The sequence below is a fragment of the Oryzias latipes genome, chromosome 19 (assembly GCF_053564925.1).
Source record: "Oryzias latipes strain Hd-rR chromosome 19, Olatipes_Hd-rR_3.1".
NCBI classification, from domain to species: Eukaryota; Metazoa; Chordata; class Actinopteri; order Beloniformes; family Adrianichthyidae; genus Oryzias; species Oryzias latipes.
This window is the reverse complement of record NC_136255.1, coordinates 13,724,215-13,744,616: the sequence shown is the minus strand read 5'-3', so window position 1 is coordinate 13,744,616 and position 20,402 is coordinate 13,724,215. Positions and strand designations below refer to the sequence as shown.

The window sequence follows — 20,402 nt, the reverse complement described above, 5'->3', positions numbered from 1 at the left end:
TATTTAAACTAATTATATTTGATAATAACTTTGGTAACATTTGAGAAAAACAACCAAAGATTTTACGACAGGCTCTCTCTCTGCTTTGAAACAGCAATTCAAAATAAAAAAACTTTATTTGTAGATAGACACTTGACAAATTATACAATCTCTACTTCGACAATTTATAGTTTTATTTATAGTTTCTTTAAATTAGGTACGTGATAAAAACAACAACGAAAAATAAGATTTATGTTATAAGTGACTTAAATAACAACAATAATAAACAATAATAATAATAATAATAATAATAATAATAATAATAATAATAATAATAATAATAATAATAATAATAATAATAATAATAATAATAATAAGTGATTGCTGCTGCGGGCCATAATAATAATAGAAATTAGAATGTTTTTTTTTCTTTTTTGTTAAAAAGTGTGGGTTCTGGGGGAAATCAAACAAAATTGTCTTCAAAAAAAGATTCAGTGGGTTTGAAAAATGGATGGATGGATGGATTACTGACATATTTAAATGCACATTAAATGCATACTTAAATTTAAAGTCCCCAAATCTTACAAAAATAGTTGGAAATAGTTGGATGTTGTCAGAGTTTCTCAGTAAAAGACAGATTATACAGAAATGTATGCAGATATTTCATTCGGAATTTTATTTATTCACATTAAGTTTTTTTTCTTTGTAAACTAGTCTAAAAACACTTCTGACCATAATAAATCAAAATATTTTTTGTGTGTTTTTTTTTAATCACACTTAAATGACAGACTAAATCCAAAATGAAACTGAACTCACCAGAAAATTAAACAATGAAAAAAGTTGAGGCTGCATGGTGGTGTAGCCGTTAGGCTGTAGGGCATTTAGTAGATTCAGAAAATGGATAGATGTATGAACAATTTGGATATTTGTCACATTATAGGTGCTGCTGACTCTTAAAAACAAAAGAATAGATACAACAATGTGACAGATCATACCGCAGATATCACAAAATTCAGGCTAATGTGCATGCTTTAGGTGGCAGTAAACGCCACAGTCTGATTGTGAAGTTATTTCAATAGTGTGAACATCTATTTTGCTAAGACGATATTAAAAACAACGATGCAATAATGAAATATTCTAGAAGGTCCTAATATTTTTACAGGAAAATGGGTAAGATTTTCACGATGCCTGTTCAGTTTTGATAAAATTCTTAGAAAAACATGTGAACTTTCAATGTGACAAAGTGTTTGAAAATTACAAAAACAAAACTATTTTACATACTGAAGGAATGGTGGTACCAATGGCATGACAATATGCCAAAAGTGTGTTGACGTTTCACACTGGATGGGGTCGCATTGAAGGTTTTTGTGTTAGTCCAAGGGTTATTAGGCCAGAAAAATTATTGAATGAAAAAAGGAAAGAAGAACTTTGGCTCCTTTTTGTTCCGTTAGAATGTTACCTGTCTGTCTGATGAGACAGGATTATGTGACAGCAAGTACAAATAGACCAAGAATCACAATAATAGAACCAAAAGTTTTACAGGGCAAGAAAAACAAAATTTCCCAAAGAAATGTTGTTGGTGAATTTGTTTGCAGAACCTAGCAGACAATAAGTAACTTAATGTTTAAAGTTACAATCCTTACCAAAGTATTTCACATACCATAAAAGAAGAATGATTTAAATCACAATGTAAACATTGTTTTATTAAAAAAACACTGAAATCAAGCATCAACAAAATGACACCAATAGACAAAAAATAAAGGGAAAAAACACCATGCTGTTCAATAACTTGTTGTTCACTACCCATTTTAGGATATATTGGTAGGAACTATTAATCAAAGACTGACTTTGCAATGGAATTTACATTTTATGTTTGTTGTTTCTTTAATGTGCCAGATCATCTTTTTTTTTATAATAAACAGTTTGGCTATACTGCATATCCATACATCCATCCATCCATCTATCCATTTTCTATACCTGCTTTATCCTTTTTGAGGTTACGGGGTCACCAGAGCCTGACCAAGCTACTGTTGGTCAAAGGTGGAGTACACCCTAAACAGGATTCTACATATTAACATACTCTACTGTAAAAGGTTTTGTAATTGTCTAATAAAGAGAGAACATGCCAATGTTTGGGGGAAATTCCACTACAACTCTACAGAACTTTAGGTTTGGTCTTTTTTACATATACGTTTGATCTTTAATTCTTTGATTTTACTTCTATGGTCATTTGGAGATGTAGTTCTCCACATTCACCACAAGGTGGCAGCAGAGACCCCAAATCAACAATGAGAGCCTTTATAAAAAACCAAAGTCAATTTTATATTGTTTACCTCTAACGTTAGCTAACTTAAACATTCTATGTCACAGTTTTTTAATTATACATTTTCGCTTTATACTCTACTTTATTTTATCCGTCATTGGTGATTTTTTTGGAGGAGGGTTGTTTTTTGGTTATAATTGATTTCTCTGTCTTTTGTAATTATTTTTGTACTTTTAAAGTGCTTTAGGTGGAATGTAGTTTATTTTGTCCGTGCACAAGTTGCCAGTTTGACCCCTTGATGCTTACCTGAACTGAAGGTCACAGCAGGTCAAAGCGATTTAAACCTTTAAAAAAAAACGAGAGAACATGCAAACCAAACTCCACCCGAGGGTAGAGATCTCCAGCAGGTGCCTTGTTAATGTGACGTCACACGTTATCGAGGTGTGTCCCGGAATCTGAAGCAATGATGTAACTCCCAGGCAGAATCCAATAAATGCGCTCATGCAGACCGCAGCCTGGCAGGGCCATCTGCTGCCAGTCAAAGGGACAGAGGAACTGAAGGAATTTAGTGTTCTGGATTTCAGGAATAACGGAGCATCTTATTCGGGCCCTGTCATTGTGTGTGTGTATTCAGAGGGGGCCAAGCGAAGCGATGAAGTTTGCCATTGTCGCCCAGTGTGGGTGTTTTCAGACTCTCTGGCATGATGTGTGAGTTAGTGTTCTCTGTGTTGCTGCCCAGTGTGCCCACTGTCTTTCCCACAATGCCCCATTCAGCTGTGGGCCTCCGTCTCTCCATCCTCTCACACTCTCAGCCTGAGCTGTCACCCATTCTGTGCCTCTGGCTAATCATCATCATCATCATCAGAACCCAAATTCTTGGTTGTGGAATAACATAGCAATGATGTCATCTTTGTGTTGTCTTTTTAACCAACTTTTCCTTCCTCTCCTCTTTTGCTCCCTCTTTTCTCAGCCTTTCTGTGTCTCTAAACTCCCAAACACAAAAGACAGAGAGGCCGCGACAGGACCCCAGTGTAAGCTGGTCGCCAAGGAGACAAGGAGACAGTGTTGGGTCTTTAAAGTGCCTCAGAGGGGTGTGTGGAGTTCGGGGGAGTTGGCCTTATTTACATGGGAAGAGGACAAGGCAGAGAAAGAAGGATTTGAAATACAACTTTTGGGCCGTTTCCTGGCGGCTTACAGAACGCCGTTGCTGCTTGGTTCGTCAAATACGAGAACATCAGGAGCGGCTCCTTATGCGGAGGATGCCCTGCATGCATGGCGATGTAAATCAACCTGTCTGTTGTCTTACGACACACAATCTGAACTGTTGGAGCCCCGGGCCCCCACAATTGGCAACAGTGAAAGCTGACAGCAGAACACATTACCAGCTGTGTTCAGAAAGTTGCACTGTATAAAAAAAGTCGCACAACTTAAGGGGGGAAACAGGAAAAGCATAGACAAGAGTACACACCCATCCTCTGCCCCCACCCATTTTCATCTGCACATGCTCTCCTTTATACCCCCCCTCCCTTTGCGAGTTTCAGTCACTGCTTCTTCCTGTACAGCGGATTGTCAGCAGTGGTCACATTATGTCCCTTCACTGTCTGTGGTCACAGAGCAGGCTCAACTCCAAGCCTGAAGTTCAGTATCAGACCCCCCCCTCCCTTAAATTCACCCACCCTGCCGGCCCCACAATGAAAGCAGGAAGGGCAGAGAAAGGACGAATGAGCCACCCACTGCTGCATTCACCACAGAGAAGCCCATGTGATTTTCCTCCTTCTTTTTTTGCGTGCGAACCTCTCAATCTGCACTTTGAAGGGAAGTTTGGGGTCCAAGTGTTGAAAAATGGACGTTTTTCCACCAGTGCAATGAAAAGCCACTGTCATAAGTCCATGCTGTTCCTTCACAGACTTCACCGTGTGATATTTACTCTGCAGATGTTCCAGGGTGAGATTGCACAATCAATTTCCCCTCGATTCCCCAGTCACCTCGTCCTCCAAGCCTCCTACCAGTCCACCACCTCCCCTCCCTCCTTCTCTCTTGTGTTATACATGTGCATGCCTGCGAGAAACCATGGTGAGCCGTGTGTTTTCTTCTCTCCTATTACACACACTAGTGTGTGTGATGTCCACTTGAATAGCAGAGGAAGACGGACGACAAGAGACAGAAGAGTGAAAAGGAGAAATGGGAGAAAACATTGTGTTCCCTTTTTGCATTTTGGCCCGGGTGCCTGCTCGGTTCCTCTGTCTGGATCTAAGGAGTGTTTGCTGATTAGTATGCAGAAAGGAAGCCGTTTTGCATAATTAGGTGCTACAGAGAACAAGCAACAAAGTTTGTTAGTTTCACAACTAAGATTTTAATGTTACGCTCCGATAAAAGTTAAAAGATCATCGCTGAGAACAGGTCGTTTTTTTTCATATTGTCACACTTTGAGAATTCAAAGACAGATACCATTAAGTGGTTAATAATCACAGAAATGGTAACAGTTAGTAACCTACACTTGAAACTGAAGAGTAGATTAATGTTAAATGTCGCTCTTATACAAAAGGCACAAAAGGCAAGCAATGCTCTCCAAGTTAATGCTCGAGATTTTAGAAAAATGACACAAAAAGTACATTTTTAAACCAAACTATCGTTCGTGACAATGCTCTCATCCCGAAAAGTGGTTTAATGTTACTTTTTGCGTACAAAATAGAATATAAAAATACATTATAAACTTGTTACAGATGTTACTTGATTTTCCTTTATATGAAGGCATCCCTTGGTTTACGTCAAACTGTTTCCTCAGAAAAAAAAAAAAGACATGCAAACATGGATGAGCTCTTCAGCTAACACTAAAACACTCAAATAAATGGTTTAACACTGTTTACGGAAGCCAAACAACTCAAATAAACACAGACATGTTTTTAGACGAGCATTGCTCTTCAAATTCATGTGAGCTTTTTCGTTCTTTTTTTTTTGGTGAAAATTAAAAAAACTGGTTGAGGATACGTCAGCCTCATCCGGATCCAAATGACGGCGGTGGAGAAGAAAAGCAGATTTTAGAACAACATTGTTCCATCGCTCACAATAAATAAAGGCACTGTTGTTCAAGCTCTTACAATACTGTACTGTGATAAAGGCAAAGGCGACATCGTGACCAGTCGAGTTATGACGAAGGAACAATCTGACTGGAAATACCTGCGCCCACACGCAGAATAATAATACAAATTCCTGCTCCTAAAACTTCTGCCTTTCCTAAAAAGTCCTTAAAATGTTTTCAAATGTGCACAGATGTCAACCCATTGAAAGAGACTCTTGTTGTAAATATTGGGCCATATAAATCCAACTGAATTGAAATGCAGCTTTTCCAAATAAACAATGTTTTTTTTAACATGAAATCATGTCTAACATGTAATTGCTGTTATGTGGCAGCTGAGTGGTTAAAAAAGGAGGCGTTTGTAAAAAAGGCGCCTGCTGAGAAATAAACATTCTTGGAATTGGATTTCTTTTTAACAAATGAGTGTTTTAAGGAGAGTTTTGTGCTGATAAGTACCTCTAGAATCAGTCCAGTTAACAGAGTCATTGTTATTGCATTGCATGGCAGCTCAAAGTAACAGGTTGGCACATCTTGGGGTTGGTTTTGGAGCCCTTTACCAGTTTGGGGCCCAACCTAAGTGTTGGATTTCTTACAGACTGTAATTTTGAGAAAAACAAAACAAAAGAGAAAACTCAAATCTTGAACTGGCTTTGGAATTTAAAAAGGAAGGCACGTTTGGTGGTAACGTTTAAGCTGGGCCTTGGCGATGGGTCCTGAGGTTTTTTTCCCATGAGCGCTGTCGTCGGGTCACTGGTTAGACAGAGGCAGGCTGGACCTTCCCCGTGTTGTGGTCTCTGGTTGGCTGAGCTGGGGGAGTGGCAGGGCCGTGAGCCAATGAGCGCGCCAGCGGGCAGAGATGGGTGGGTCATCAGTGGGCGGAAAGGTCAGAAGGTCAAGGGGGGTCATGGGTTAGTTGCCGTGGCAGCTAGAGTTAGACGAACAGAAACGGACAGACGAGGAAAGGAAACAAAAACAAAAAGGGCACATAAAAGGGGACATAAAAAGAAAAAAAGATAGAAAAGAGATTAGTGTCAGCTAGTGGCGTTGGGATGACAACAAGGCAAATCTAAAGCATCCTCACGGCGCGAGGGGCGTTGCGTGAGCGCAGAGACGCACCTTCACGAGCGCCGGTTCTCCACCTGCGCTCATGAAGGTGTCCGCAGGGTTCGGGCAACGCCCCTGGTGCCGTGAGGGAGTTGCTATGGTGACACTACTCATGCTAGCCACTGTGCTACGTTTAGCAGAGACAGACAGTGAAACCATGGACAGAGGGAGACAGCATGGTTTCACATGGGTGAGAAAGTGACCTTTATGTCCAAAGAACAGTGCACTGACCTCGGAAAGTCTATCCTTTCAAATAGAGCTTTTGTTTAGCAGCAGGAGTCAGATCTGGATGATTAAACTGATTATTTATTATGGCTTGATTCGTTTACTATGAAGTTTTAGAGCAGCACCTAAACAGACTAGCAAAGACAGCAATGAGGGGTTAAGAAATGATTTGGAGAAAAGTTTAACAGCAGACAGACTAACTACAAAAATTTAGAGACTTTGGTTCGCTTTAGAGAACTTTTTTTTCAATACTTATCTTTATTGCCTTTTAGTGTTCTTTTTTTTTTCCATTGTGTACAACAAGAGCACCAACGCTCACACACATATATTGCAGCTAACTAGTCCATTCTGTTGCATATAACAGTCACAAGGCCCGTGAATCGAGAGGGTGGCCTCGTCTTAAATACACAGAGCAAAAACACTGCCTTCATTGCCACCTTTGGGGGGGGTGGCTAAAACAGTCGTGGCTACACACTTTGAATAAATCTTATATGGAGACACTTTATCTATAAAAAGCATATCATAAAAACAAAAATAAAAATTTGAAAGCTAAAAAGAAAAACTATTTCCAAGCGATCTTTTTCCATAAGCTTTATATAAGCACTTAAATTCCCTATATACAAATGTCTTTTTGCAGCTAAATACATGGTAACAGCACCACTCTGGCTAGGAAATAAATGAAATATGTAAACAGCCCCAATGATAAAGTCCAGTGGGCGACTGATAAGACCACAAACAACAGTATTCATACAAAAGAGCTTGTAACACAGACTTCAGTAGTTATCACACGCTGTGTTTTAGTAGTGAAACCTAAAGATCAGAATCAATTCAATGACCTTTAGAAAGAGACAATCATCGCTTTGCTTTCGTGTCATGAAATAAGTGGGCTTAAGAAAGATTTTAAGGAAGTATTTTAAAAAGGAACGTCCTGTCTCATGAGTGTAAATACAACTTCCTGCAGTATTTATGTGGTAAGGAGTAGTACTGAGGAGATAAACAGCGACATATGGTTTTCAAGGGAGGGCTCCAGAAGTCACGAGGGACGGGGGTCACATGAACAGACCCGTCTATTCAAAACGAGAGGGTAAACATTCTTTACCCACGGTGGTTCCTCCCCGCTTCTCCCTCTCTGATTCCTCTGCAACAAGTCCTGCTTCACATTTTGCTCGATTGAGTTATCTCTCGTTTAGGAATGCCGCGTTACACACAAACTGAAATTGGTCCGCCGGGTCTGCATGCACACACACACACACGCAGGAGAACGCACATTTACACACACACACACACACATACGGTGGCTGGTGAGCTAACTAACCTCTGTCTGTGGTCACTACCCTTTGGTAAGGATGGATTCTCTTGTCGTGGCGTCGTACCTTAGTGGTCATGGCACCTGCTAACAGCCATTAACAATCCCAAAACAGAACACAGAAGGTTACTCATCAGAAAGACATCACAGTCCACCCATGGTACCAACATCAGTGACACCAGAAATGACTGGAAGGTGTTCGGAAACAAACAAAGAAACAAAAAAACTCCCCACTTCTAAAGGACAGAATTGTTGTTCTGTGGTCTTCTGCTCTCTAAAATAATTCAAACCACTAATTTCTCACTAAGCATCAACATCAGCTGTAAGCAAAGTCACTCTATAGCTCTGTGATCAAAATAAGCTTCATCGTATGTTAAGTCGCAAACAGCAGCTCTTCTAAAATATCTATGGGTTTACTATAACGTGTTAAAAATTACAAGCAGAAGCTGAATTATTAAAAAAACAAAACGTTAAAGTCGCTGTCACACCACAACGCTAGTCTGCTAATACAAAGAGGAAACGAACAGGAATGGACACTCGACTACAGAATGACTGCTGAGGAAATCTGTCATCCTAAGGAGGAAGCAAACTGTTTGCTCTGAGGGAAAAGTGTGTTTGTGTGTTTGTGTTTGTGTGGTTGGTTGGGGGGGGGTAGGGCAGAGGCACAAGGGGGTGTCTTTGCAAGCCAGTCCATGTGTGTGCTAGGGATAGATGCTGTTGCTTAGCCTTTGGTGGGAAAAGCCATACCTGCAAAAACACAGGAAGAAGGGACTGTTAGCCCAGCAATGAGCTTCAGCATGCAACTGTTAACAACCAGGATGTATTACAAGAGCTGGATATGGCTGCCAGTGTCTGCCACCCGGACAGGACGGTAACCCTAGGCGACAAGAACAAAACTGACAGAAAACAAGTTTGGATTTTGTTTTGTTTTAAGTCCCACTCCCATCATCTTTTGATCTATTTTCAAAGCGTTTCCAACAGTTTTTTAATTATGATCATGCAGTTTTTTAGCTAAAATTTGAAAACGGTGTAGGACATAGTTTCTGCAGAGCTGCAGGAGTTCATTAGAAATTCATCTCTGCGTTGTGGGTGGGACTGTTGTTGTGGCTCAACCCTGCCCCTATATTTCCCTCCCCGTTAACTGTTTATACGCTCTCCCGCTGCCTTACAGCCCCTCAAGAAATATTGAGGCTTTCGCGCTTGAGCCAGATTCCAACTCAGACGAGGAAAACTAAGACGTGCATGAATCTAGTCGTCTACAAGTGGATGCATCAGAATGGGGCGGAGCAGGGAGCTTGTGACCCACAAAGTGTATTTTCTACATATCAAACAGATGTTTTTCCAGGTGCATCTTTTCATCTGCTCCTGATTCACAACAATTTATATAAAGAAATACTCACAAATGCAATTTAAACTTAGTTTTCTCTACATGTGTCCTCAATCAAAAACATTAAAAACACCTAAAACCCAATTTTCATCGGAGTTCTTCACCTCAATATTCTTTTGAGTCTGAAAGAAGAAGCATTTATTTTGTGGACTGTTGCAGATAACTTCTCCCAAAGTTTAAAGCTGGCATCTAATCCTGGATTTATTTGTAAATTGAAGTAGAGGTGGCCACTAAAAACTGTAGCAAACTGCATTTGGTGCAGAAAGTTCTCTGACTTCGACCAATAGTTATTTAGTAGAGGATAAAAAACGTGACCTGATGGCAGATGAAGCTGGTACGTTTTTTTTTTTAAATGCTACTTCTTCTTCTCAGAACAGTGAGACTCAATAATTACTTCAGCCACAGAAAGACCATCAATGTTTCTGAGAACCGATCAATATTCTGTGTAGTTTGGTTTGAAGTTGCCAAATCATCTGTTTACACAGTCTTTGAGTCCAAAATCAACATGATGTTTAGGAAGGAGCTTAAACTGTTCAACTGGAATGAAAAAAAGAAATTTTTAAACTCAAGATCAAATTAAACACTAAAAAGTTTATATTTAGCAAGTTAACAGTTGGAGAATCCGTAATGTTGACCTACGACCTTTGGTGACCAATATCCAGTTCTCATAATACATCCATTGACCATGTATGGGAGTGATGACCTGCTGGCTTATATTTACCTAAAACTCCAGTTGAGTCGATCGGGTATTCCAGTATGGAGGGTGTAAGTGTGTACGGGTACTCATAGGGGGTGTAGATGATTCCAGATTCAGGCCCCTGCTGCATCAGTGCCGGGTGTGGACTGGCTCCTGGAACAAGGGCGGAGCTCTGGATCTGGCGAATCAGGGGCATAATTGTGGGCGTGGTGACTGGGGCGGGGTTGCGCAGGGATGGAGGCAGGACGGGTGTTGGGCCTGTGATGATCCGAGGCGCCTGAGGAGTCCCTAGAGGGAAGGTGGCGGTCGCTGGAAAACACACAAACATTCAATGAAATCGCGTGTGGGTGTACGCACACGTTTAATGTACAATAGACAGGACAGGGAAGAAGAGGACAGGACAAACAGTCTATTTAACAGGAGAAACAGACGCATTGTTTCCATGTACAGTGGGCTTCTGTACCATGGCCCCCTCCCTTGTCACCCACCAACCCTCCTCCACATGTGAGCTATGATGTCATCCTTACGCGTCTTGACATTGGCGTCTCTATAGGTCCCGTTGAGAATGGCCAGCTCCATCAGCTGCATTTTCTTCAGGTTGTCCTCCCCCTCGGCCTAAAGCAGCACCACACCAAAGACAGTTGTCAAAATCTCAACAAATTATACGAATAGACGAATAACCAATAAGAACCTTGTTAAAGGTTTTTGTCGGAACTTTTGGGAAGAAAACCTCCCGTGTCGCACTGGACCTTGATTTTAGCCACTCCTCCAGACAAGACATATTGCGTTTCAAACATGTTAGTTTCTCAGCTCCGGTTACGACTTGCTGAAAAGCTTGACTGATTTACATTTGGAGGAAAAGGTCAGCCGGGTTAAACTAACACACATCGCACTGACTTTACTTCTCCACACATGCAGACACAAAGACACAAACATAGATTAGCAGGTGCTCAGCTCCGAACAGCCTACAGGCATATATGTGTCTTACAGCCTTTATTGCAGCCGCTTGGCCGTGCTGTGACCAAAGTGGATGTGACAGCTGATTGCTGCAATAGACCCCCCCACCACCACCACCTCCCCTACTGTTTTTTGCAGAGGATGCAGAAAAACAAGGAAGGAAACTTGTCGTCTCTAAGGGGAATTTTTGAAGTGCGCTTTGGCTCATATGAAATCAATGAGCTTTGGTTTTTCCTAACACATGTGAATCCATACATGAAGTTTGTATGCATGCCTATAAGGAAGAGAAGGGGGGGGGGCTATAGGTGGGCTGGAGAATGCGAGAAATGTAGAGGGTTGCAATCAAAACGTTCTCTTGTTTGAAGAACAACAACAAAAAGGAGAGCAGAAGGAACACTCTAGCTGCTAGTTGGGAATATAGTGAGTTGTGAACGAGTGAAAAGAGTGATGGAGTGGGGAGAACGAGTGAACAGACTCTCCATTCATTCCCTCAGCCTTTCAAACAACCCGGGGTTACTATGGCAACCCCTTTATGCTTGTTCCCTAATTACCCTAACCCTTTACACATACTCTCTCATACACACACACTCAGAGAAGAGACACAAAAAAACCGCACACACTTCTTGGGCTGACAATCCCCTGCCCCCTTCTATGCATACCAACACAGTGAACTCTCATCCAGTCCGTTATTTGCCTTTAATACAGCAAATGCAATCTGGGCTCGCATGAGCGACACTCACAGCGGGTACGAGGAGTTTCTTGACCTCGTTGATGGCCCGCTGGAGCTTGATCTTGGCACGGTTGTGCGTGTCCTCCACTGTGATCAGGACGTGGAGGTCCTCGTTGAGGTGCTCCCAGTTGGGCTTACCCCGGTTCATCTCCTCCTGAAGCACACAAAGATTGGAGAAAAAAAAAGGTTGGTTTGTTTGGATGCACCTCACAAACTCAGGCCTTTTTACTGCAGAGAGGGGGGAGAGAAACAGGATTTCACTTTTCTTCTGCTTTGGCTGGGATCTTGGACCGCCTTCAGACTCCACACAAACAGACCTGCACAAAGCTCAAGGTTATCTAACGCCGTTTCGGAGGCGAATCGAAATCATGGAATGACCGTGTTGTTCCACAGCCGTTAAACAAGATTGCTGTTGCATTTTGCTGAAGGTTGTGTTCTCTGGATCTTTGTGCACCGTGTCCCAGGATGGAGCCTTCTTTTAGCACCACTCTTCCCCAAATGAATTCCACTCGTTCACTCTAACTTTGTTTTCTTTTTCAAAATATCATTTATTAATAAACGATAAAATAGATAAACAGCAAAATAGCTACATTTTTTTGCATGGCCAAAAAGTCTTTTTCTGCAACTGTCCAACTTTTGTACTTTTTAAAGACCCACTCCGATGAACGGGTTCTTGTGTCATTTTCTCACGATAGAGTACATATATAAAGAAAATTTAGCTTAAATTTGTATTTCTGAGTGTTTCTTTATTCGAATCGTTGTGATTCAGGAGCAGACGATAAAATGTTGTTGGAAAAAGCTTGTAGGTGTGACGTAGAAGCTACAATGGCAGGCCACAAGCTGCGCTCTATTCCACTGGCAGACAAACAGATCCATGTACTTCTTGGATGTACATGGATGTACTTCTTACCCCGTGCCAACGGTCCCACCCACAACAGAGGCAATTTTCTAATGAACTCCTGCTGCTTTGCAGAGAAACTATGTGCTAGAAAACAACACAGGGTTTTTGGCTAAAAACGACAGAATAATAAGTAAAAGACTACTGAGAACGCTTTTACAATAGATCAAAAGATAATTAGAGTGGGGTTATAAAGGACACCAAGGTAGATTGGGTATTTGAAACTCTGAAAAATACAGATCGTGCATTATTTTAGCCTTGCAAAATAATCCTTTTATGTATACATTTGGATTTAAAAAATCTATAATTTGATCAATGCAAGTTCCTTCAGTCCGCTTTCTCCTTTATTTATTTTTCTGACTTGTGTTTCTCACTTTCATGCAGTGAAGTTCAACAATTCTACTGTTAACTATCAGTTCTAGCGATCAGAGGTTTTTGGCACATGAGGGAAAAAGGGGAGTGAATTTCCTTACATCTGAAAAAGGTTGGAATTTGATTTGTTTTCTATTCCTGTAAAGTAATTCAATTTATTAATTGGAAGCTTCACAATAAAAGGAGATGAACAATTCTTGGTACGGATAATTAGAGCTTTCATTAACATTCGCACGATAAATAGGAAGAGAAGGCGAGGTTGGGAAATGAATACACACATGAAGCCCGGGAAATTTCAAATTAAAGCATTATCAGTGGATTCAGTGGACAATAATATGAGTTTTTATAAAAGTCCCGATAAAGGTTAACGTAGTTGGTATGATCATAAACTGGCTGTGCACTCTAGTTTAGCAAAATGATTCCAATTTCAGAGAAAGCATTTGCTTCCTGCTACTTAACGGCTTAAAGCTTAATTTTGGGCTCAGTGGTGAAACTCGGATGGGTGTGACGGGGAAAGTACAGATAATAGGTAGGAATCGGTCTGTGATCCGACGTCCCCCTCCCCATCCCGTGCTCCGTGGGTGTGACAGGCGTGAGCCTTTTCCCAAAACTAAAGTAAACCTTGTTTTTGTTTGTTTTTAAAGCGAGGAGGCTGGATCTGATCACCAGTGATCACTCAAGACAGATGTGGAGATACATTCCAAAGCCAGGTGTGAACCCGTGTATGGAAACAAACTGTACAAATCATAAATGAATGAAAGAATAAATGCATGAAGTGATGGATTTAGGCTGGATGATATATAACAAAACAATGAATTCAACAAATAAAAGCATTTTATAGCTTTCTAGACTCCTTATATTTATAGTGTTTTTATCTTTAGATTAATTTGTGAAATAATTCTCTCAATTCAGCTACTTTATGTGGTACTAAAGGTTTTTGATTGTGCGTGTAATTTTTTTAACTTTCAATTAGAACTGGAGTCATTGCAGAAGAGAACAAGCAGCTGAAGTAAAGGCAGAAGACTGAGCGGTGCATCTGTGTGGTGTTGGGAGGATGTTTTTTTAAGTGAACTGTATCGCTCTGAAGAACACTAAAAGTCAACATCTCTCTTTTCCCCCAGTTGCCTCCCACTGTGTCTCTGTTTTCCTTCCTCTCTGTCTCTGAGCGTCTCCCTCTGAGGGGCGTGCGGGGTAGGGAATGTTCTAGAGAGAGAGAGAGAGAGAGGGGTGGGGGAGTGGAATGCTGGACTTGCTCCACCTGCCGTTTGGAAAGCTTAAGTCGACTCCGTCCAACAGTAGACACCAGGGGAGAGGAAGGGAGGACAGATGGACTGAACACCAGGACAGGAAAAAGAAACTGTGCACCAAAAAGTGAGGAATAATAAACAAATGAATAGATAGCTAGGAAAACAGATGGGAAAATCAATGTTTTCTAGCTTTAACCTTTAATTTGAATTGCTGGTTAATTATATTATTGTAAATGACATTTTTAATTGAGAACAATCATTGATTGTGCTGTAACAAAATCTTTCTCTCATCAAATATTAACAAATATATTAATTTATTATAACTTTGATTATTTTTCCATGTTACAACAACTGTGACTGTTAAAGTGTTTTGAGGCTGCTGTCACCGTATTTCCAGTCTCCACGACATGAAAATTCCACCTTACTTCCAGCACCAAATATCTTTTTATATTTTTGGAGGGGTCTCTTTAAGGGAAGTGAGTCCACCTATCAGCATCTTATATGTTCACTTGTTAAAACTAAAAATAAAATGCTTAAAGGACCAGAGAAGGCTTGAAGTTGATGCTGGAAAAACATTTTGTTGTTAATTTAAAGACCCACTCTCATGAAAATGGTGTTTTAGGTGTTTTTAAGGTTTTCTTGTGACCTTTTTCTGATGATGGACGACACAAATAAAGGGAAAATAAGGCTTAAAACTGTCCTTCTGAGTATTTACAGTTTGGACACACCTTCCCATTCATTTGAACGGGAAGGTGTGTCCAAACTTTTGGTCTGTACTGCATGTATTCAAATTGTTGTGAATTAGGAGCCGACGAAATAATTCTGAATAAAAAAGATCATATTTGTAATGATTTTGAAAATACTATGCAAGTTCCCTGCTCTGCTCCATTCTGATGCATCCACTTGTAGACAAATGGATCAATGTACGTCTTAGTTTTCTTAATCTGACCTGGAATCTGGCTCAGACGCTACTGTATCGCTCCAATCTTGTTGCCATTTTTGTTGTACCACAAATGTTTGGTCGGTGTTTTGAGGGGCTGTAAGGTAGCGCATAAACAGAGAGCTCTCAGTAACAATGGGGGGGTTGCTCCACGCCAACGGTCCCGCCTGCAACTCAGAGGTGAATTTTTAATAAACTACCGCCGCTTGGCAGAAACTATGTCCTAGAAAATGATACAGGATTTTTGACTTTGGACAAAAACTGAATTATTATAATTCAAAGACCAGTGGGGACGGTGTCACTATAGCTCAAAAGATGATCGTTGTGGGTCTGTAATATCAGGTAAGGTGCAGAGTATAAAAGTAATTTTAAAAAGCCAAAATAATCAGTAAACTACGACTTTACGGTTGGGCAGCTCTGATATTGCTCGCCATTTCCGTTGGATCCTTCATGGTGGGGCCGTGTTGTGTGTTGTTTACCTTCTTCTTGTCTCTCATGGAGCCTTTTCCTCGCACCATGATCTTGCAGCCGGTCTCGGCCTCCAGTTGTTTGGCCGTCAGTCCACGCGGGCCCAGGATCCTCCCTACGAAGTTGAACTACAAGCAAGAGCAAATAAATAAAAAAAGTTAAGAGAATTTAATATCTGTACATATATTCGTTTTTTTTATGACGTATGACCGTGGGAGGCTTTGAGGTTAGAGCGTGTGTGATGTGCAGACGGAAATAGCTCTTCGTTTGAGTCCAGGCTGTTGTTGGTGGCGTGACAGGACAGCGCCGTTCTCTTAACCTTATCTGTCACTATGGCTGAGTGATTAAGCAGACAGCTGCCCCTCTGTGTCTGTGTTGTTTCTCAGCCACTATCCCTGTGTCTCCTAACAAAGTCCAGCCTCGTCCCCTCGTATTCTATGCCCTCTACCCAAAAAAGAAAAAAAAAGTTTTTCTCAGCCCGTCCGCCGAACTTTTCCTTGATGCCATCTTCAGGCTTCACAAGCAGACGAGGAAAAATCCAGACAGAGGAACGAACGGCGCTCTAAATTTAACCTTGATCTCAACCGTTTTCCAATGCACTCCTGTGTGTGTCCTGTTAGGCGCTGTCATGTGAGTGTGGACAGCCCGTCATTGTGGTGGGTGATTGGCGAACTGATGCATGGAGAAAATCATGTGAGCTATGCAATCTGGATCAACTCATATTGATGTGCTTAGCTGTACTTGGCATGGCAGCGGATGTGCGGCATGGTCGTCTTTTCGCTGCAGCTCACTCGACTTTATAATTTGGAGGAAAAACTTAATCCGAGCTCTGATAAATATTTATACTGTAAACCTGGAAAGGCTGCCAGAAAGGTGACATTTACACCTGAATGTCGCCTGTTGGAAGGAACCAACCTGATGAGTCTGTACCTTTGGTTTAGCCTGATGTGGCTTCATTAAATTGATTTATTTAACTCCAGATTACCTCACTGGGTGTAGCCAAAGATGAGCTCAGAGTGAAATCAGCTTTTTTAGATAGAAAATTATAGACAAATCTGCCTGTTTTTGAGCTGGGCTTTCTTTGCGGCTGAGACTAGGAGGTACCCAGAAACTCCTCCAAACCGATGGAAGGCCGTTGAGTCGTCCACTCACATCAGGGTACTCTTTGACTGGGACGTAGAGTTTCTCCTGCAGCTGAGCCACAGGCCCGATGGCTTCAGGAAGCTCCTCCATGTCGCGCCCGTTGAACATGCCGCCGTTCAGCGTGTCGTTGTACATGTCTTTGCGCACCCTGCCAATTTCTTGGGAGACAGAAGCAGAAGAAAAAAAGGGCAGCTGAGTTCAGCAAAGTAAGTGGTCGAAGACCCCCGGAGAAGGAGGAGGAGGAGGAGGAGGAAGAGTGGGGTACAAGAGGTTTCACATTTCTTTCGTCAGACTGTCCGTTCTTCAGGGTGATGACTCACCGTCACCAGAATAAAAAGGAAGCTCTGAGTGTGTGACATCTGCCTGAAAGACAGGCGCACGGACGGCTTGCAGGGAGACGCTCGCAACTATTCTGCACCACAATGTAGAATTTAACCACCGAGCGCTTAGAAAATCTGGATGCTGTCTTTACCTTCAATCTCGACTACAGGTCAACCCCACCTCCACTCTGCAAATAATGCAAGGGATGCACATGGTCACTTTTTAGGAAGCTTGTGAACTTTACACACTTTCAGCTTTCAACCATTAAAACATCACATTTTTAGTTGATTTTTTGGCTTCAAATTTGCAGATAATTCTGTGAAAATCCATTTATTTGTCGGGTGGGGTTTAGCTGTGGAGCCCCGTCTCCGCCCGTCGCCTCCGTGACCCGCGCTCGCCTCTCTGATACCTTTGCAATGACACGCCAGCACAATAATAACCAACTACTGAAGCAGACAAACACTTATGCAACACATAAACACAGACCCCTCCAGTTTGCAGTCCCCACCAGCACACTGACGGCAGGATAACTGCCGTGGGGCGTGAATATCATCTGACCAAGCAGGCTGACAAGCATGTCTCCCTCCTCTCAGAGTGATGAGTCTGACCATAATAACTGCAGTAGGAAGCTGTAATTAGAGCCACTACAGCAGTGACACGCAAGATCCTCTAATAACCTATTCTGACCTATTACAGGCCAAAGCTAACAATTACAAACACGCACAAATCTGCACAGCCAAGCATCGCTTTTGTCACAGTTGAGTTAAAAGTAGCAGAAAGAAAACGAGAAGTGAACGAAGGTCAAAGGAAGGAATGATAAAGGAGGAGAAGGAGAGCAGCGGCCAACCTAACCTTAACACTTCGACCTGTCAAAGGGTTAAATGTAGACCCCTATCAGAAAGGTGGAGCGGAGGATTTTTCTGCACATTGTGGCTCAAACGAGGAAGGTCTTTCACGGAAACCAGTGGTGTCAGATGATCACATGCGAGTTGTCAGGCCCCCCTCACTTCAACACAACAAGACAGGCTAAGTTGACCTATTTGTGTGAGCTGCAGAGGTCGACCGGTCAACTCCGCCGTGTCATTAGGTTGGACAGTGCTGGCGTGCAACAAACTTGTAGCGACTTTTCATGAATGACATTGAGAAAAAAGGGGATTTTTTTTTTAAGATGCCTGCTTGGGTTTGATTAAAGTAACAAGTTGGTAGTCAAATTCCAGAGTTTCAAATGTGGTCCAGAATGTTACACACTGACATGGTTTCGTTCCTGCTCAGGGATGGGCTGAAGCATTCACATAAGCCTGCGCATTAGATCACTGGGAAAGGCTAACAACTGTCTGTTTGTTCCCATCACCATGTGTGTGTGTGTGTGTGGGTGTGGGTGTGTGTGGGTGGAGAGTCTCCTATGAGGGTCAACAAATCTGAGATGTTACTTCAAGTTGCCTCCACGTTTAAAGATCTGTGCTGAGTGAAAACAGTCAAAGGGCAAAGTAAATGTGGCAATTTATCACTGGGATCAAATCAGTGCGGGGGGGGGGGGGCGGGGGGGGGGGGGGGGGCAACACTGCTGTCTGTCACGTTTCCGTGGAGGCAGGGAGGAATTCCAGCACTTAATGACTTTTTAATAAAGTCAGGAACTACTTTTATGAACACTGGCCCACTAAAAGGATGATGGGTAAAAAATGGACTGACTCTGAGTGATGAGGAGCCGGCTTACCTTCATCCAGCAGCCGCTCCAGATGCGTGAAGATGCCGCTGAAGTTGGGCAGTGAGCTCATCACCTTCCTGTCGTTCATCAGCTGCATTAAATAGTCCGGGTTGGACTTGGGTCTCTCCTTCACCTCCGTTTCTCCAACCATGGCTTTTTGGGGTTCGAGTTTCCTAGCTAAGAACAAAATAACTGTTTTCTTTGAAGAAAAAAAACTGAAGGAGAAGAAAGAGGAAAAAAAAATCCCAAAGTGGCGGCGCAAGGATCCCCGGGGGACTCCGCGACCCGCAGACCGCCGCTGACTTACGGGTGAACTCAACTCCTCCGCGCCGGTTTAGTGGACTGTCCTTCGGTTAGTGAGACCCGTTCTTCCTCCCAAACACGGTCCCCCCTCCCGCCCCTCTGCTCTGCTCTCTCCAGAGTTTGTAAAAGTTCCGTCACGGGGGGCAGTTCAGCTCTTCTTTGACACGTTAACCGACTTCTTCGGCAGATGCAGGAATACCGCCGTCCCCCCTGGCCCGCGTGCCCTGCTTCGCTCGTCCGGTGTGTCGGTGCTCCGCGTTGTGGATCCGCTCCCTTATCATATGATTACAGTACTGAGTGGACTGTCGCGGCCGCGCCGCGCGCCGCCGCTATCTAGTAGAGTGGGGAGGAGGAGGAGGGGGGCTCGGGCCCTTTTGACGGGCTAACACGCACGCGGACACCCCACATCCACCCAATAACAAAATAACAGCTTTGTATAGGTATGTACACCTGTTCTCCAGCAACAACTGTCTGTCAGTTCTGCTGTTTTTAGTTCTAACCTACAACAGAAACCCCACCACCCAGACTTTAAAGAAAAAAAGTTCAAATATGTAAAAAATAAATCACAATACATTCTACAGAGCCTTGGGAATTGCATGTAAAACAAAAAGGCCACATTTTTAGGGTTTTTTGGCTGCAATTTAGAATTTTATTCACATTTTATGTGCACAAATTAGTATATAGTGGGCACAGATTAATATTTTGTAAGCACTGTGGGCACAATTAAGTATGATGTGTAGCCTACACAAATTAGCTTTTTGTGCACACAAATGGGCATTTTGTTGGTTCGAATTAGTCTTTTGTGCATCCAAATTAGTATTTTGAGAGCTAAATAGAATTTTGTCTATACATATAAGCATTTTATGTGCACAAATTAGCATTTTGTGCACACAAATTAAAATTGTGTTCACAAATGAGCAATTTGTGGCCACACGTTAGTATTATGTGGTCACAAATTAGTAGTAGGAATTATTAAAACACTCATGTCTGTGCACAAAATGCTGGCTCGTGCCCTAAAATTTCCCAAAAGATGCTCATTTGTGGTCATGAAATTCAAATTTGTGCGCACAAATAACTCAATTGTTTCTATTAATTTGCACAAAGAATATGCTTTTTTTTTTTCTTTTTGACATGTCCTTGGCTCCGTACGTATAAAACTAAATATTGATTAGTTTCATGTGTTCATTACTAACAACTAAGTGTATTTCGGTTAAGATAAATAGATTTCTCAATGTAAAACTAACAAAGACAGAACTTTTATTGATCAAATTTACATTCTTA

General features: G+C 41.9%; 1 protein-coding gene across 6 annotated transcripts; it reads right to left on the bottom strand.

The window, feature by feature from the left end:
- Positions 1-4,889: 4,889 nt before the first annotated feature.
- qki2 (QKI, KH domain containing, RNA binding 2) lies at positions 4,890-19,464 on the bottom strand. 6 transcript variants are annotated; one of them, XM_023949827.2, is made up of 10 exons: positions 19,126-19,464; positions 18,828-18,995; positions 16,802-16,950; positions 15,661-15,777; positions 11,735-11,878; positions 10,565-10,652; positions 10,062-10,346; positions 8,701-8,724; positions 7,963-8,040; positions 4,890-6,243 (listed from the first exon to the last, which is right to left on the bottom strand). In XM_023949827.2, the coding sequence occupies exons 2-10, from the start codon at positions 18,967-18,969 to the stop codon at positions 6,221-6,223; spliced, it is 1,050 nt and encodes a 349-aa protein (XP_023805595.1). In that variant the 5' UTR covers positions 18,970-18,995; positions 19,126-19,464; the 3' UTR covers positions 4,890-6,220. The 6 variants fall into 6 exon arrangements, 5 of the variants coding, with proteins under 5 accessions (XP_023805595.1, XP_078793763.1, XP_078793764.1 ...); XM_078937637.1 differs by having other exon boundaries at positions 7,963-8,037; XR_013651569.1 differs by lacking the exon at positions 8,701-8,724 and having other exon boundaries at positions 7,963-8,700.
- Positions 19,465-20,402: the final 938 nt, after the last annotated feature.